This window comes from Phocoena phocoena, chromosome 20, assembly GCF_963924675.1.
Source record: "Phocoena phocoena chromosome 20, mPhoPho1.1, whole genome shotgun sequence".
NCBI lineage: Eukaryota > Metazoa > Chordata > Mammalia > Artiodactyla > Phocoenidae > Phocoena > Phocoena phocoena.
Genome location: NC_089238.1, coordinates 23,028,255 through 23,047,745, shown reverse-complemented (window position 1 = coordinate 23,047,745; position 19,491 = coordinate 23,028,255). Strand labels below are relative to the sequence as shown.

The window sequence follows — 19,491 nt, the reverse complement described above, 5'->3', positions numbered from 1 at the left end:
TGTTTACAATGTTAAAAAAAACTATAAACAATCTAAGTATTCAAAAATAGAATCACCATAGACTTTTTTTTTTTTTTTTACGGTACGCGGGCCTCTCACTGCTGTGGCCTCTCCCGTTGCGAAACAGAGGCTCTGGACGCGCAGGCTCAGCGGCCACGGCTCACGGGCCCAGCCCCTCCGCGGCATGTGGGATCTTCCCGGACCGGGGCACGAACCCGTGTCCCCTGCATCGGCAGGCGGACTCTCAACCACTGCGCCACCATAGACTATTTTTAAGAATACAATTGTAAGGTCAGATCTTAACAAATGGCACCGCGAAACAGAGGAAAGCTTCAAGTGAGCTTTATTAGGGAGCGCTCCCAGGCGAGGTTCACCGCTCCGAGAGAAAGGGGCCAGAGAAGTCAGTCGCGCCCGGGTGAGGGTTTGGGCAGAATTTATAGGGTAAGAAGGGAAAGGGGTGTGGTGAATCCGGGAGTGCGCAGGGTATTCCTTATTTGGTGGTCTTTTCGGGTATCGTGGGGGACCGTTAGTCCCGCCCCTCGAAAGGCGGGAAGGCTGGGCCAGGTTCAAAGTCCCCAGGTCAGTTCCTGGAACTGGGTGGTCCGGAAAGTCTCCAGGTCAGTTTCTGGAACTGAGTGGTCCGGAGTTTCGATCTGATGCAACCTGTGAATCTGATTGCGTTCCCCTGCCTCGGGCTAGTTGGCCTTACAACAATGTCTTGCCCTATTTCTGATCAATTCAGTCAGGAGCTCTGGGAGGACACTGGAATTTTTAAAAAGTTCCTCCAGGGGTTCTAATGTGCAGTTATTGAGTCAACTATCATAGGTGAGATTACCCAGCCTTAACTCTTTATACACCATCAATGGGTTGACAGGGTCCTAAATTTACATCTTCAGCCTGGACTGCAGCCCTTCTAACTCTATTCTTATAAACCCACTGCTTCCTCAGCATTGCTCCTTGAACGTCTAATAAGCATCTCTAATTTAACATGAACTCTTATTTTTACCCCACTCCCATTTCCGCCCCAAATTTAATTCTATCAGCACCAAGTTCAAAATATATCCAGAATTCAACCATTCCTCACCAACTCCAGCTCTTCTACCTGGGCCCAAGTCATCCCTCTCCAGGGTTTTATTACAATAGATTCTCAACACAGCCACCAGATGCATTTAAAATACCACTTGGTTTATGTTGCTCTTCTGCTCAAACCCTCTAATGGCTTCCCATCTCACTCAGGGTAAAAGCCAAAGTCTTTACAATGGACCTAATTGGGTCTTTCACAACGTCTGACTTCAAATCCTACTATCTCCTTAACTTGCTGTCACCCAGCCATACTGGCTTCCTTGCTCTACTAAACCAGGCATGCTCTGCCTTAGGGCCTTTGCAAGCCCGCTGCTGGGAAGTTTTCTCAAATATACTCGTAGCTAACTCCCTCACTTCCTTTAAAGTTCAAATATCACCTTATCAATGAAGTCTTCCCCAAATACCATAAATAAAAATAGTGTCCAACTTCAATACTTCCTTATCTCTCTTCTTTCTCATCTGTTATACTGTATATTTACTTGCTTGTTTACCTTCTGTCTTCACCACTAGGATGTAAGTTCTGTGAAGGAAGAGATTTTGTTTTGTTTATGATTGTATCCTTAGCCCTGAAAAGTGCCTGACACACAGTGGGTCCATAATACATATTTGATGAATGAATTAATATATAGACATATTTTCACCACTATTTTTCCCCACACAAATGGTTAAACTTTCCAGTTTCTCTGCTTACTATACCATTGCAATGATATAAGCAAACTGAAAGTTTAAATGTGCTAATTTACTTGGAAGGGTTTGACATGACAGGGTTTGACAGGTTAGCAGTGGGACTATACAGCCATATACACTATACATACATGTGTATGTATACAAATGTATATATGTATGTAAACATAGATACATATATACTATATATAACCATGCGTCCTATCACTAAACAATCCAGTTTAGCAACTGCAAGGACTATCCAGTGATCCAAACCCCACAATTTTTTCTTCTCAGAGTACCAACAATCATCGATTCTAATGGCACTAATATCCTCATGCCAAGAGTACTGCCTTCCATATACCATGAAAAATATTTCAAATGGCGTCACCGGCTCTGTACATTCAAAACTAGATTTATAGAACACTCCACACAACAGCAGAATAAACATTCTTTTCAAGTGCACACACACACATACACACACACACAAAACTAGTTAGATAAAAGGCAGAAAGCAAAACTACTGTTTGAACTGCCTGAATCATATACACAAGGCTATCTAAAATAATGGGTTACATGCCTCTGTGTTCAGTTAGCTGGGAACAATATGAATGGCCTTTCTGGTTCATACAGTCTTTCCCTAGTCCTTAACCACCTACTCTCCACCTCAACCCCACAAAGTTACACAAGTATACCAAATTTAAAAAAATAAAATAAAAGAAATTGAACAATATAAACCTAGCAGAAATCTGAAATCACTCCAACTTCAAACTTTATTTGCCTAGTGAGAGCAGCCCTCAGATGCACTGTGACTCAGCATTTTATGATGCCTGAGACATGAAATGAGATAAAGGTCTTGTTCCCTTCATGGCATTACCTAAATATGGAGCGAAAATAAATGAGCTACCTTAAAAACACAAACTCAGTGGCTGAAATGTTACAGCGCTCAACCTTACGCAGATCTGACTCAATATGTGATGACAGGGAGGACGGCAAGTGTCAGCTGAAGCACACAGAACCGTTCTGAAATAACTTGTTGACCTGTAACATTAGCAAATAACAATGCTGACTACAATTAACACTCAGAAATGGAGAAAATATTGTGAATAAATGAAAATAAAAAATATATGAACTGCGGCGACTGATTTAAGTCAGGTAAAAAAAATAACTTAGACCTGAGGTGGGGTGGGGGGATTCACCCGGCTACTCTTCACTAGAAAACAAGCTAAAATTGAACCAAGGGAAAACCCTTGCTATAAAAACATTAAAACTGAAACAAACAGAAAAGTTCAGCTGTTTTTGACTCGTTATGGACAGAAAGAAAATAAGATGAAAATAAAATAAACTATATGAAGGTTGCAATAAAGACAAAGTTTTCAGTTTATATTCTCATGTGGAGCACAAACGGATGGAGGAAGAAGAGAATATGGTACTTGGCAAGCAGGGAGAGCTGGATATCTGAGATCAGGAAGAAGGACTGAGGAGTATTCCACATAGGCAATGGAGGAAGTTGGGGAATTCCACTTGGGAATCCAAGAATTTAAATAAAGACAATGAATAGAGATGTGGAGACAGCTTATAGGCAAATGGGCCAAAAAAAGTTGCTAATACTTACTTGGTTTTAGCTCCTGTTTTTAGTACTCTGTATTAACTTTTTTAATCCTCAAAACAAGCCAATGCTATAAATACTATTAAACCCCATTTCACACGTGAGGCGACAGCCTCAGAAAAGCTAAGTAACTTGTTCAAGGTCACATTGTTAATAAATGGCGGAGTCAGGCTACCAGCCCACACACTCTAACTCCACCACAACTTTATACTGTCTCTTATGAACCACTCAAAATGTGAAAAGGAAGTGGGGGAATTGAAATTATTGAGGTCTTTACTGCATTCAAAACTAGACCATCTGCATTCAAAAACAGAGTGAACTTCCCCTAAGGAACTTACAGCCCATTAATGGAGTTCAGACTCACAGCAAAATACCACTCAAGTCCCACATCAGACCTGTCTTACAAAAGGCACAAGCCAAGGATAGTGGGAACTCAAATGAGATAGCAATGTTCACCAGGTTGTGGAATCTAGGCAGACGTCACTGAAACAGCAGCATTTTGGACAGGATTTGAGAAAACTGGAAGAGTTAGGTAAAAGGAGCATCATGACTTCACATCAATTAACTCCCCAAGGTTTTCAGGATAAATTTCAACTCTTTGGCATGGCACTCAATGCCCTCCAAACTAGGTCTGGGGGAAAGCCAGGGAGAAGGGATTATCCTAAGTGAGATGCCTACGCTGGAGTCTTTGTTACCAGTTCAGGTTCCAAAGGATCAGAACATCTTATTTTTTCTGTCTCCATAAATCGTTAGTGGGTTGAAGGTAGGCACCATGTCTTATTCTTAACACTCCACTCCACCAGTCCAGGCGTCCATACCTCTTAGCACATGGCAGGTGCATAGCAAACATTTTCTGAAGCAAATTAAATCATGGGCAACAATCACTAGATGACTGTGCACCCAACCGGGCTGCCTGATACCGTCTAGACCTCTGGTGTTGACTAATTTTAAAGCTACCAAGAGACCTAAACACATGATACGGAGGTAACAGGTGGAACTTGTGGATCTAGATGCCACAAACCAATTGTGAAGGGACATGAGACAATTGTGAAAATCTAAACACGGACTAGGAATTAGGTGAAGGAATTCATTTCATTACATGTGGTGATGTGATTACGCCTTAAAAAGTCATCTGTTAGACTTATATAGAGTATTTATAAACAATGATTTCCCTTAAAACACTGGAAGTAGGGAGTATGGGGGGAATAGATGATACAAAGTGGGCAAAATGTAGCTAACCGTTCGGTATATTATACTACTTTTGGTGAATGTCTGAAAATGCCCTAATATAAAACACACACAGCACACACACACCCAGGTGCTGTTTTTCATCGTAAACCCCGAGGGAACCAGATCCAGAGGGTCCACCGGCGGCAGCTGGGATTCTGAGGACTACCTCCGCGAGCCCGGACCGCCTTTCTCTCCCGCTGGACTCGAAGCGGACCGATGCTGTGCGCCGCATCGGCCTCTTCATCCTTTCAGAACCCCCCTAAACGCCTCTGGAGAGAGTTGGTGTCACGGAGGGTAGCGTGCAGACTTAGTTATCCCGGTTTCTACGCTGGACTTCGCCCAGCAGCCCAGAGCCTCAAGGCAGTAGACCACCTCACCCACTTCCTCACCGCCCGAGACGCCGCCATCACCTCAGCCAAGCGCTCGAGGCGGGCTCCGAGAAGCAACGTCACGGCGCGCCGTGCGTCGGTTCAAAGGTCGGCCCCGCCCCCGCCTCCCCCTCGCTGTTTCGCTCGGCCTGCGCTGCCGCTGCCGCCGCTGCCGTGGGCCCGGCTCCGCTCCGCCTGCTCCGCCGCCTTCCTCCCTGAGCGCTGCCAGGCCGGCCGCCATGGCGAACGTGGCCGACACGAAGCTGTACGACATCCTGGGCGTCCCGCCCGGTGCCAGCGAGAACGAGCTGAAGAAGGTATTGGGGAGCGGGCCGCCCGGGCAGGGTGTGAGGGGCGCAGGCCTGAGCGGCTGGGACTGCCAGGCCGCGCTGTGGGGCGGCCCGCTAGCCGGCGGCGGCGGGCCCAGGCTGGGGGCCGGCGGCGAGACCGGCCCGCCGCGGGCCGCACACTCCAGCCTCGGCTGACCTTGGGCCGCCGGCCCCGCCCGCCCGCCTACAGATGCAGCAAATAAAACCCACCCCTGAGCAAACACGACGAAAACGCTTCCTTCCTCCCTCCCCCGGCGGGCGCCGGAGGCCTGGCGCTCTCGGGAGGCAGCTGCCTGCCCGGCCCTCCCCGCGCCGAGGTCACCACCCTGGAAAAACGGGTTGGACCGAGACGCCCAGCGCATCCCGGCCCCGGGAGAGGAGTTGACCGCGCCGCGGACGTCGGCGCCCGAGACGCGTCGGGGCTGGTCTGGGGCCTGGCGGAGGGTCGAGGCCGCCCCCGCCGGGTGCCTGTGGGGACTTAGGGATGTTTCCTGGGAGCCGCGGCCGCGGAGCTTCTCCCCCTCTTCCTCCCTCGCCCCTTGACCCGGAGGTGGCGTGGGTCTGTGTCTGGGTGCTTTGTTCTGTGGGCAGGTAACCCAAATGTTATGTGCTCGTTTCAGGAAAAAGCTGTGGGTCCCAGCCAAACACCTGAGCGTACGCTGACTAAAAATAAATAGAAGGCCTCATTATCGCTGTTTGCATTGCTGCGAATCTTTTATCTCAGGATTTCAAAGCATTTGAGGCATTTGATTAAGCCCCACAGCATCTTCACGGGGCTTAGAGTATTCGAATTTGTAAGCTTAGAAAAATGAGAATGCTCCTTAGGCAGTGGGACGGGTGCAGTTGAGAGTAAAAGCACTTCCTGTTACCTTACCGGAAATGCTATTCTGTGTTACATAATTCAGGTGTCTGTGAATGAACGCTTAAGTGCTTTATATCTCAGCCACCCAAATGTATGCAGCTTCACTAAGACCGAGGTCACTCCAGTTAAGACCCCAATCAATCCACCGTATGAAAATAAACCATGACCTAGGAGCTTGTCTTGGCTTTTTCCTGATGCTACAATTAGAGGAGCCATCGTGAGCCAGATTCTTACCTTAGCTTAATTATTGTTTAACATCTTTATTGGAGTATAATTGCTTTACAATGGTGTGTTACTTTCTGCTTTATAACAGAGTGAATCAATTATACATATGTTCCCATATCTCTTCGCTTAGCTTAATTTTAATAATAGTGTTTTTGCAGGCTGTAGAGCTTAACAGTCATTTCTCTTTAGAGTTAATTGGAGTCGTCTTGGTCTGCTTACGGGCCATCAAAGACATTTGACAATAGTGAAAATAGGGGATTTTTCAGTATTTTGTTTTTCTCTGTGGCTTTGTTTCATTGTTTGTATCTGGCTTTAGTATAACTTGTTTTCAAGTATAACTACTGTCTGCTTTGTTATTAGTGAGAAAACAGTATTAAGATGGAATATGCCCAACAATGCCAATGAATAAAGGATATTTTGGGAGGTTATGGTTTTAGAACATTGCTTCTCAGAAAATTGGATGTTACGTTAGTACTCACAAATCTTTAAACTGGTCTTTATATATAACCTTTTTTTTAAAAATCTTTTATTGAAGGCATACAGAAAGTTAGCCAAGGAATACCATCCCGATAAGAATCCAAATGCTGGTGACAAAGTAAGTTATTTGAGACTTTTTTCCCCTGAGATTTCTGTTTTAAACTTAAATCACCCTTCTTGGGAAAAAAAGGGAATGTTGTAAGAAAAGTCCATTTATTCCCATAGTGCTAAAGTTTTATGTTAAGAGTATTTTGGTTTTACAATGGGAATACTAACATTCGGGGCAGTGGTAGGTGGTAAATAGGACCAGAATCAAACCAAAGGTAACTTGTAACTTTTCTTTTAGAATTAAATGAATTCTAGATTCCTATAGCTTTTTATTTGTAAATCCAATTGTTTTACTTTTTCTTTATAGTTCAAAGAAATAAGTTTTGCATATGAAGTACTATCAAATCCTGAGAAGCGTGAACTATATGACAGATATGGAGAACAAGGTCTTCGGGAAGGTAGCGGCGGAGGTGGTGGCATGGATGATATTTTCTCTCACATTTTTGGTGGGGGATTATTCGGCTTCATGGGCAATCAGAGCAGAAGTCGAAATGGCAGAAGAAGAGGAGAAGACATGATGCATCCACTCAAGTGAATATCTTTTTTCTTTTTTAAAAAAAATGCTAAATACTTTTTTTCAAGTAGAAGTACTCAGTAAAAGAGAGAAGAGGCATCAAAAAATACTCTGTCCATCAGAAAAAAAAATATCTTCCATTTACCATGCTGTCCTCATTGGGTGACTAAGTTGAATTTAATAACCTGAATGTTGGTATTTTGCTAACAGATCTTAAAGGATGGTTGGTGTTTTTACAGAGTAGGAAGATTGATTTGGTATATGCTTCTGAGGCTGCTTGTTTTTAAATTTTCAATTATGAAGATTCTTTTCTTTGAAGTATTTAGACCTCCTGAGTTACTTTTTATTTAAAAACTTACAAATTGAGTGACCATCTGGCTAGTTTGTTAACATGTTACAGTAACTCATTACTTGTTTCTCAGTCTGAACTGTCCTAAATTGATCTCCACTGAGCTTGCTGGCTTCAAGCCTGACATTAACCTACCAACATATGAATGGTACCTGACCTTGATCTTAGACTGTGAACCCAATATGAAAATAACTATTTTACTGTGCAAAATTTGTGAGATCTTTTGTCCCGTTAACTTTTCATGGACTAATAATGGTTATACTAGCAAATGCCAGAGACTGAAGTTCAAGTGTTTATTTGAAATATTTCATAGTATCTAGTTTATACATTTGAGTAGGTAAGAGGAAGTAAAGTGTAATTTGTTAAAATTTTCCTGTTATTACAATATTTCATTTTGGGTGGCTTTATAATATTCCATTCCATCATTTATTTAATCATTCCCTTTTCTATAGGATGTTACCAGTTTTTTCCTATCATAAATAGTGCTGCTGTGAGTATCTTTATATACAGCTTTGTCTCTCCTTGGCAGAGATTCCTGGGCAGGCATCAGTGTTTTGAGGCTGATAAATATAACTAAATTGCCTTGTAGAGGATTGTGCCAGTTTAGCCCCACTGGTGGAGAGTGCCAGCTTCACTAGACCATTACCCACATTTTTCCTTCTTTTGCCATGTTTGTTGAAGTGAAGATTTTTCTGGCCTCTTACACAGCAGTGTTGCATACTAATTGCAGTTTAATATGTTAGGGGAAGAAGACCTACCTATCATGTAAATGGTTGGTTAAAGGTTCTTAGGAGGAGGTTAAAGCCTGATGGAACCAAGTGCTTCGGTCTAAGGTCTAGATATGCCGTTGTTTGGAAGTGCTGGTAGTGTTTTGACCATAAATGTTTTATTATACTGTCTAGAATGTATAAAAGATAACAATTTTGAGAAAGTTTGAATGCCACAAAATAGTATAGGTGCTTTGCAAAGCACATTTAACTTCTTTTGTTCCTCTATTTTTTTTTTGCGGTACGCGGGCCTCTCACTGCTGTGGCCTCCCCCGCTGTGCCAGGCTCCGGACGCGCAGGCTCAGTGGCCATGGCTCACGGGCCCAGCTGCTCCGCGGCACGTGGGATCTTCCCCGACCGGGGCTTGAACCCGTGTCCCCTGCATCAGCAGGCAGACTCCCAACCACTGCGCCACCAGGGAAGCCCTGTTCCTCTATTTTAAAGTAAACCTTTACCATTAAAGGAGATTTAAAAACACCATGAGAAGGGTAAAACCAAATTAAATGCATTGCTTGCAAATTGTAAATAATATTTTAGAGACTTTTGATTTATATAGAATTTTTTTTTGATGTTTATTTGGAAATGAATGGTCCTGCAGTTCAGATATGCTGTATGAATAAAGACGAGTTGGGTTTTATCAGTTGGGATTTTTAATAGGCTTTTTAACTTGGCCATTTTGGGGTCATAGACCCCTTCGAAATTTTTGCAAAAGTTGTTCAAGTTTTGCTTATAATTCACTGTGTTTTTCAGACATCTAAAACTTGTTGTAGGCTCTCTCTTGGAAACCTATTCTTCTCATCTTTCACACTCTAGATAAGGCCAATTTTTTTTTTTAAGACATATGCAATCTAATTGCCTCCCGTAAATTGTAATGTAACTTTGTAGCGTTTTTGAATTGTCCTTGAAGGGGACAGAGCCTTATAGTAGAGCCTGGACTCTGGAGCCAGACTGCCTATGTGATCTTGGGCAAGTTACTTCTCTGTGCCTCAGTTTTGTCCTGTAACATGAGGATAATAATTTTACCTCATTCAGGGGGTTGGATTAGGTGGAGGTCTTCCTTGAGCCCAGAAGAAGGTGTGATGTTTTGAGTTTGTGCAGTTATCAGCTTTATCAGGAAATGCAGCACAGTAAATTATTGGCCTGATCCTTTAAGTTCTTGCTTTCAGCAATACATATATTGTTTATAGCCATAAACAATTTGAGCTACAAAATAAAATCTCACTCAGTTGATTTATGTAAGATGTTCTTGAATTCTTTGTTTAAAAGGTTATAGTGGAATTTGCTATATCAGCTATCGTTTAATCTTGAATTTAAGAGAACTTGGCAAAATTTGAACCTAATACTTTTCTCCCCAGAGTATCTTTAGAAGATCTGTATAATGGCAAGACAACCAAACTACAACTTAGCAAGAATGTACTCTGTAGCGCATGCAGTGGGTAAGTGTGTTTTCTGGTTATGAAATGAATTTCATCTATTCTTTCAGTGGCACATTGAGTCCATATCAGATAAAAATTGTTCATGACTTCAAACTGACTACCCAACCCAGAACACTTTCTGATACCTCTGAAAGTCTTTAAATACCAGTCATTGGGCGTTGAAGATGAAGGTGAAAAGCACAATTCCTATTTGTCATGGCCTAGGGGGAATATTCTAATTTATACTTTTGCTTGCTTTAGCCAAGGTGGAAAGTCTGGAGCTGTTCAGAAGTGTAGTGCTTGTCGGGGTCGAGGTGTACGCATCATGATCAGACAGCTGGCTCCAGGAATGGTACAACAGATGCAGTCTGTGTGTTCTGACTGTAATGGAGAAGGTATGCATGCCAGTGTTTCTCTGCTTTTATGTTGGATGGATTGGGAATGCAGAAGTTGGAGAGGCTTACAGTTCTTCTTTTTCAACGTGTGTTTGTATTCATCTTATTAAAGATACAGAGGGTTCTGAAAGAGAAATGTAAAAATAATATTTCCTTATGCATAGGCCTAGTGAACACAGATAAACAGTAAACTTATATTATGTTGAGTGAAATGTTAGTCTTTTTTCATTCCAAAAAGATGGGGCAAAGTTTTTTGTCCCTTTATATTTTAAAAAGTTACATTTGGTAAAAGCGAGAGAGCAAATTGTTCAGTTCTCATTCTGATAAGCGGAGAATTTTACTGTAAGCTTTAGTTAGCTTTAGAGGATAGATTATTGCAATTGAAGCTCTTTTTACAGAAGTAAATATTTTAGGCTTTCTGGGCGAATGTTTTCTGAAACTGCTATTCACTTCTGCCCTTTTAGCACTTTTATAGCCACAGACAATATGTAAACAAGTGGGCATGACTGTCTTCTAGATAAACATTACTTATAGAAACAAGGGCATGCCCGTTTTGTCCTGTGAGCCTTAGTCTGCCAGCCCTTGTTCTAGAGCAGTGCTATCCAAAAGAATTTTTCTGTGATGATGGGAAAGTTCTGTGTATATAATGTCTAGTATAGTAGCCACTAGCCACCTGTGTATGACTGAGGAACTGAACTTTTTTTTTTTTTTTGTGGTACGCGGGCCTCTCACTGTTGTGGCCTCTCCCATTGCGGAGCACAGGCTCCGGACGCGCAGGCTCAGCAGCCATGGCTCATGGGCCCAGCCGCTCCACGGCATGTGGGATCTTCCCGGACTGGGGCACGAACCTGTGTCCCCTGCATCAGCAGGCGGACTCTAAACCACTTCGCCACCAGGGAAGCCCTGAACTTTTAATTTTAATTATTTTTAAATTAAATAGCCACATTGGCTAGTGGCTACCACATTGGGCAGTTCTAGAACATCCTTTTCCAAATTGCTTCTGGAAGAGACAAGATAATTTGGAGAAGCTGCATATCATATTCCCCTCCTGGAGCGTCTCAGGGCATTTTACCTTATTAAAGTTGCTAACAATTCCCACTCTCAAGAAATCAGAAGTGACAAATCTTTTCCCATGTGCCATTACCATTTTAAGGAACTGGTGCTTTGCAGAACATACTTTGCAGAAGTAGTGTTCCTGAAGTCACTTACACATATCATCTGAGCATTAAAGTGTGCCACTAGTCAGCCGTCAGAAATTGATGGTATTTTTTTTTCACAGTATACTATGTACAGCTTTGGTTTTATTTTATTATAGCACTGATCAAATATTTCAGAAGAATACATAGAAGAAAAAAACTGTTAGAGTTATAAAGGATGTTTAAATCTTTATTTGGGTTGTCTCTCTCCATTGTTAAATTTAAATGAAACTAAGACAAAAAAATGAAAAAGCAGTTGTAGAAGTTCCAGCATCCGACCACCCATTTTGTTTGCTTGATCATTAGGCTTTGTTTTAACTTAGGAAGTAGAGTCAGGAGTTAAGAAAATATTGTTTAAGATGCTTTATACTCTGGAGTAGAGGAGACTAGGTAGCTGGGTCCTTTAGGTAGCCTGCAGTAAGATGTGAGTTTTTGTTATTAAGAATGATATTTCAATCAGAAGTTCAGGTAGCAGTTTAAAGACATTCAGGAAATTTATTTAGTGAATAAAGGCATTATCAAGACCTATCTTACTTAAGAGTGTGGTATAGTACCCTTGCTGGAAGTTTGAATGACCTCTTTTTCCAGGGGAGGTAATTAATGAAAAGGACCGCTGTAAAAAATGTGAAGGGAAGAAGGTGATTAAAGAAGTCAAGATTCTTGAAGTCCACGTAGACAAAGGCATGAAACATGGACAGAGAATTACATTTACTGGGGAAGCAGACCAGGCCCCAGGAGTGGAACCAGGAGACATTGTTCTTTTGCTACAAGAAAAAGAACATGAGGTAATTTCCTTTTTGTTTTTTATTTTTGCCTCAGAAGACCAGAAATGGGTCTTGTATGCAAGATATAGGTTAGATCAGTTTGAGTTTCCTGAAGCAACACTGAACATAGATGAAGTTGTTAAGTCCTTAGGCTGAGTTCATAAGAACTGACTTCTTTAGTAGACCAACAAGACAGGTGCTGTCAGAAGCACTGTAGAAGGAGTTGGTCTTGGTCCCAGCTCTGCCATTGACTGGCAGTATAACCTTAAGTAATCCTGTTGTGTCTGTACCTCAGTTTCCTTATTTATGAAAATAAGGGCCTTGGACCAGATAATCTAGGCAGCCTAGGTTTCACTGTGAAACTCCTTGGATGGTTGGTGAGGGCTTCAGTCCTCAGTACTGCTCTGTTGACTTGTTTTACATATTGGGTATCTATGTGAGCTTTCTTGAAAGAAAAGGTTCTGCAGTTTTAAAAACATTTTATTAAAAAAATTTTTTTTTTTTGGCCGAGCTGCGCAGCTTGTGGGATCTTAGTTCCCCAGCCAGGGATTGAACCCGAACCCATGGCAGTGAAAGCACCGAGTCCTAACCACTGGACTGCCAGGGAACACCCTATTTTTAAATTGCTCATTGACTCTGTATTGTATCCATTAATGTACATGGCAAAATGTACTGGGCTGATGATGTGGCCTGGTATATGTTATTTTGATTATACCATTGTATCTGTATTTTTTAAATGTGTGATGGAGTATATTTTAAGTTTTTTGTTTGTTTTTTGATTTGGACCATTTTTAAAGTCTTTGTTGAATTTGTTACAATATTGCTTCTGTTTTATGTTTTGGTTTCTTTGGCCACGAGGCATGTGGGATCTTAGCTCCCCAACCAGGGATTGAACCCGCAACCCCTGCATTGGAAGATGAAGTCTTAACCACTGGGCCACCAGGGAAGTCCCCTAAATTCTTGGATATAGAAGCATTTGACAGGATTCTGGCTTTGTACTTGATCGCATTGCCATTTTGAGTTTCTTTGGAACTATTTAGATTACAAGTCAGCCACCTTTTTTAGTTCACACTAAAATTTTCTCCCATTTGATGGTGATTTCTACAAATGAAGTAAATTTTAAAAATCACTTCAAGAATCCAATAGAGATTAAAGCCATATTGAGATGCAGATTCTGGGAATTTGACTTGATTCATTCCCTCATTAGATTGTGGCTTGCTCTCCTAGACAAGCCTTTCTCAAGGTATACTAGTCGAATTTATTGCCTCAGCAAAGCTGTAAATTGCTATATATCTTGGCCTTTTGTGAATATTGCCAAACCTACCAGTGGCAAGGGTCCCTAGATTGCTTTTGTTGTTGTATTTTTTAAGGAGTAATTTCTAGAATTCTGCCTTAGAGTGTTATGGATTAAAATATTCTGTAAGAATTTGGGATTTTAAAAAATAGAAATCACTGACCTTGGAGACAAGGGACTTAAGTTCTGGCTCCCATTTATTAGCTTTAGCTTCCCTGGGCTTGGCTTTGCATACTAAAAAAAAAAAAAGTCATCCCTCAGAAAGATAGTGTAGAATCAAATGAGATAATGAATAAGCTGCTCTTCTTTCTTGGGGCTGTGAGGAGGAGGCATTTGGAAGTAAATCACCTCCAAAATTATTGGCAGCAGTGGAATTGCGTGGAATTTCCAACAGACAGCAGATGTTACTGGTTGTCTAAAGTAGAAAGTAGAAGATGATAAAGGTTAGAATGGAAGTTCATCTAGTAAGAGGTCAAAGATTGTTCCTTCTTGGTTTTATTGTGACCGGTAAAGTAAATTTGAGCCCAAAATGAGATTTAGGTACCTTGTTTCGTTTATACCACTGAGAATATTCTTAACCTTCTTAAGAAAAATTGATTAGTTTGACTAGTTCATGAACATACTTGTTTGTTGTTTGGGGCTTTCTTTTTTAAAAAAACTCAACACTTGTGCTGAAGGAATTGTGAGGCCATGAGATCAGGGTGGGTACTGTAGCTGAAACAGTGTAAATCTTCTGATCAAAAAACAATTCAGCTTTGAGAGTGCTGTGTATGCATGTGTGTCATCTTTCAGTACTGGTGTGTGTGTATTTTGGTAATCTTGCTATCATGGTGCATTTGTACAGCAAAGAGCCACAGTGGTGGGTAAGATCTGGTGATGTTAGTCTCTCTTCTATACTCTATATTTTTATTTTTCAGAAATTATTACAGCTTTTATGTGTTTTACTGTCTGGTTCTTGGTAATTTCTCATTAGTCTGGTTTTTCAAAAATTTCCTGGCCATTCTTGCCTTTTTATTCTCTGTTTGAATTTTAGCATCAAATTGTCTAATATAACCACCCTTCCTGCTGGTCCCCTGCCCCCCTCAAAAAAAACCCTAATACCATTTTTTATTGGAATTACTTTAAGTTGAGCTCTCCTATACAAGAACATAGTATCCCTTCATGCTTCCTACTTCTTTTTTTTTTTTTTTAATTTATTTATTTGGTCGCACTGTGCAGCATGTGGAACTTCCCCAACCAGGGATGGAACCCGTGTCCCTTGCATTGGGAATGCGGAGTATTAACCACTGGACCACCAGGGAAGTCCACTCCCTACTGCTAATATAGCTTTAACCAAAGGATATTTGGTTAAAGATAGTTTTTGGAACAGTAATGTAATGATATGTTCAGAAACACTTTCATTTTATGAACTTGCAAAAGCATTGAAAAGTGCTGCATGAAAGAAACCGTATTGAAGTTAATTTTTCCACCCATTGTGAGAAACACCTGAGTAAACTCTCATAGGAAATATACATTCAGTGGTTCTCAAACTTTAGCATACATTAGAATCCCCTGGAGGGTTTATTAAAACTACAGATTGCAGGTCCTCACCTTCATAGATTCTGATGCAGTGGTTATGGGATGAAGCCCAAGAATGTGCATTCCTAACCAGTTTACTGGTGCTGCTGAGGCTGCTGGTCCAGGACCACTGGTCAAGATAATGGTTTGAGATTAACTTTTCTTCATAGGTAAATTTAGGAGGATAATTTAGGAAAAGAGGATATCTTTCAGATTTCCTCTCTTCTCTGACTGAACCAGCCAGGATTATTCTTTAGAAGAGAGAGCTATTGTATTGAAAAAAAATTAGGTGACCTTTCACTGCAGTTAATTTTATTTCAGCTTAAATTTCAAAAGTTAACTGTAGATATTTGTGAATTCTAATAAGCAAATGTTATAAGTTGGGCATGTGTGAAATTGGATGTATTTTTCCCTACACATTGAGCGCTCATTTTTTAATGTTTATTGAATAACCTTTGCGTTACCTAGTCCATAGGCTTATGGTGTAATAATAAGCCAACTTTAGCATTCGTTTTACATTCACCTAAGCAAGTTTTGAATTTTAGGTGAGGTAAAATTTGTTTGTATTTGTATGAAGCATGGGGTTTGAGCCCCTTTACTGGCTGAGCATTACTGGTTGAGCTTTTTTAGTTGAACTTGGGCCTTCACCTTTCCCTGTTAGAATCACATCTGGAGGAAACTCGAAGTGAACCTGTTCTCCAGAATCCCACTGGGCCTTGTACACCTTTTCACTCACAGGCAGTGTTTCGAAATGGTCCATAATTGTAAAATATACCTGGTTCTGTTTTCTGTTTGTACCTTATGAGTCATTGTTTCCCCAATTCCAATTCTTTCGTGATAGTAGTTTTTAGTATATTACTTGAGAATAGCTAGGTTTCCTTATATAAGTTTAGGAAACCTAGGGATGGTGGCAGTTTGGCTTTTGCAGTAAATGGTAGAACTAAGGTTTTGAAATTGATTCAAGGAGCACAGAACAACAGAGTATGCCTCCATAATTTTTTAAAAAGATGTTTCTGGTGTGCTTTATTTGTAGGTGTTCCAGAGAGACGGAAATGATTTGCACATGACATATAAGATAGGACTTGTTGAAGCTCTATGTGGATTTCAGTTCACATTTAAGCACCTTGATGGACGTCAGATTGTGGTGAAATACCCCCCTGGCAAAGTAATTGAGCCAGGTAAATCTTGATTTTTGCCTGATCCAAGATTCTTTCTGCAGTAGGTGACTCAAAAAAATAGTTGTGCACCTTCTTGGGTAAAATTCTTAATATTTTCCCCTTTATTTACTCCAATAATAGGATGTGTCCGTGTAGTTCGAGGTGAAGGAATGCCACAGTATCGTAATCCCTTTGAAAAAGGTGATCTTTACATAAAATTTGATGTGCAGTTTCCTGAAAACAACTGGATCAACCCAGACAAGCTTTCTGTAAGTGTTCTCTAAATTTAGGCAACAGATGAGTTAAAGTTTAATAATAGTTGTGTTTCTGTGTCACCTTCCCTTTGTTTTGGGTGCTAAGATTAGATTACACAGTTTATTAATTTGAGTGATTGATGGGCTGTCCTGGTTGTTTTTAAAGTGAGGATACCTGATGTAAAAGTTTATGGGGCCAAGTAGGGAATAGTGAAGGAGTAAAGCAGACTGCATGTGAGGTGGTGGTGGGAGGATTGGGGCTCCTTGGAGAACAGATACCTCACCTGAAGAGGGCAACCCCCCAGCTTAGCGTCTACTGGTTGTTCATGCAGGAAGGCATGTCTAGTGTGAAATTTTCCAGTGTTTAAATGTTAGCAACTAATTCTGTTTTTTGTTTTCTAAGCAATAGATGGGTTGCACAAAAGATGTCTACAGATTTAGTCTGTGGGTCATCCATTTGTGATCTCTGGCTTAAAGTGCAAAGACTAACTGTCAAACATATACCTTGGATTGTATCAAAAGGGAACTTGATAGTGGATGAAGATAATCTTCCAGCTAACCTAATTTTTGTTTATTTTAATGAAGGAATTAGAAGATCTTCTGCCATCTAGACCAGAAGTTCCGAACATTATTGGAGACACAGAGGAGGTAGAGCTTCAAGAGTTTGATAGCACTCGGGGCTCAGGAGGTGGTCAGAGGCGTGAAGCCTATAATGATAGCTCTGATGAAGAAAGCAGTAGCCATCATGGACCAGGAGTGCAATGTGCCCATCAGTAAACTCTGCAAACAAATTGCACAGGTGGATTTTCTTTCCACACTTGCCTGGTTTGTTTTCAGCGATCCAGCTGGTCAACCCAGATGAACTGATGGACATCTGTTGGTCTATGTGTAACTTTTAAAATTGGTATAGTATCTACAGAGTGTATAATTTAAACTAACCACAAAGCTTTACATCTTCATTTCGACTGTTCTGTAGCAGAATAAAGCACTTGAAAGGAAACAAGACTCCCTTTCACACGTGGGTTATAAGTTTCAGTCCTGGTATCTGTGCTTGATTTTTATCAGTTTTGTGTAGATTTTATGTTTCATATTTTAAATTCAAATCCCACATTGTAAAGTTTGTGTACAATTTGTCCTGAAGCTTTGTGTTTGGCTGCACCTGCATAAGCTGCTACAAATAGAATAAAGAATTTCATAGCCTGTATCTATCATTTAGATGCATGGAAAAATGGGCTTTGCACACAATGGGTTTGGAGCTGACTGGGAAAAATGGAAAAAATAACATTAGCTGAGCTGTGGTTGTAAAGTTTGGGGTTTCTCCCCCCGCCCTTCTTTTTTCCCTTTTTTTTCTTTCCTTTTTTTTTTTTTTTTTCTACCATCTTGTGAAAGGTTTCTGAAACTCAATAATAAAAAGCAGTTGGTGTAAATTACTCTTTGTCTCACATTTTTAGAAGGAAGAAGTATTTTGAACTGTAAAATCTATCCTTAAACTGGAGAATGTACCCTTAGTTCTGGTTCTTAAACAGCCCTTAAAAACCCATTGGCCTGAAGCTTATGCCTCAGGCACATGCCCATTTTATAGTTTCAAAAGACAAAAGAAAGTTTGATATGTTGGTAGAAACAGGCTTTATTGGCTTCAATTAATGCTTTGTAGAGTCAAGGATATCTGAGTTATGTAACTCTTAAGTTATGATCCTGAGCACTGGGGCCAGGTTAACCTGGCCTGTATTTCCTCACCTCACCCCCTTTTTAAAAAAATAAGGTAACAGTAAATCAATATTAGAACCATGTCTGCATAGAACCTGTTAAAATGCTCTGTTTTCATTAAATGTTAAGTTAAAGATTCTCTTGTGTCCATTAAGTTGAATATTTGAGATTGGGGTGGGGGAAGCATTGATTACTATTGTTTTATAGAAAAGTAAGACTCTTAGGCTGGTATGAGAAAAACCAGGTAAAACTACTATGAAAAGGATGTTGTATTGCTCTTCTTTCATCTTCTACTACCTTTTCATTCCCAGAGTAGGTATTTTTAGAACACACTTTAATTTTAGGGAAAAGAGACATCATTTATAGATTTTACATTTGTAAAAGGACAAATGGGAGAAAGCCGAAAACTAAAAATTTTCAATGTATTATGCCATCCCTGAGCCTAATTGTAGTACTTGTAGTTTATTTCTAGGTCTACTAGAACCTGAATGAAAAAAAAAAAAGGTGTCCTGGCATTAATCAAGGCCTTGAGGTTTAAATTATTGCCCTATCCACTCTACCTCCATTGTACAAAAACTATTTTACAACCAGCCTGGGCAAGATGGAACAGCATAGTAGTTTTGTATCCAAGGTTACTTCCCCACAACAACTTTAAGTAAGAAATGCAGTGGCAATACAAAGTTTGTAGCCATTCCAATAAAGTTTTATAAAACATTAGAGCTGTTCAGTGTAGTCTTTCTTTCAGTTCTACCCAGGTTTTTGGACTACAGTAGAGAACCATATGGAAGGGGAATAAAACCTTGTTAAGGTCTGTTATTTCACTGAGTCTACTGGCTCTACGTTGTAGAGCATCTGTCTAGAGAATAAGCATATATCATCAGTACAAAGAACCTTTTATAACAGCTTTATTGAAATACAATTCATATATCATTAAATCTACTTTTTAAGGAATGTGTGCAGGGAATTTCCTGGCAGTCCAGTGGTTAGAACTTTGCATCCACTGCTGGGGCCCTGGGCTCTATCTGTGGTCTGGGACTAAGATTCTGCAAGCTGCGCAGCCAAAAAAAAAAAAAGTGTGCAATTCAGTGGTTTTTAGTGTATTCACAGTGTTTTGCAACCATCACCACTGATTCCAGAATATTTTCATCACACCAGAAAAGAAAAATCC

At 40.6% G+C, this 19,491-nt stretch overlaps 1 protein-coding gene across 1 annotated transcript; it reads left to right on the top strand.

Annotated features, from left to right (window-relative positions):
* Positions 1–5,068: 5,068 nt before the first annotated feature.
* DNAJA2 (DnaJ heat shock protein family (Hsp40) member A2) lies at positions 5,069–17,818 on the top strand. Its single transcript, XM_065898747.1, has 9 exons — positions 5,069–5,270; positions 6,905–6,964; positions 7,262–7,485; positions 9,940–10,020; positions 10,261–10,394; positions 12,179–12,375; positions 16,239–16,383; positions 16,504–16,631; positions 17,202–17,818. Exons 1-9 carry the CDS (start codon positions 5,193–5,195, stop codon positions 17,391–17,393), a joined length of 1,239 nt encoding a protein of 412 aa, XP_065754819.1. The 5' UTR covers positions 5,069–5,192; the 3' UTR covers positions 17,394–17,818.
* Positions 17,819–19,491: the final 1,673 nt, after the last annotated feature.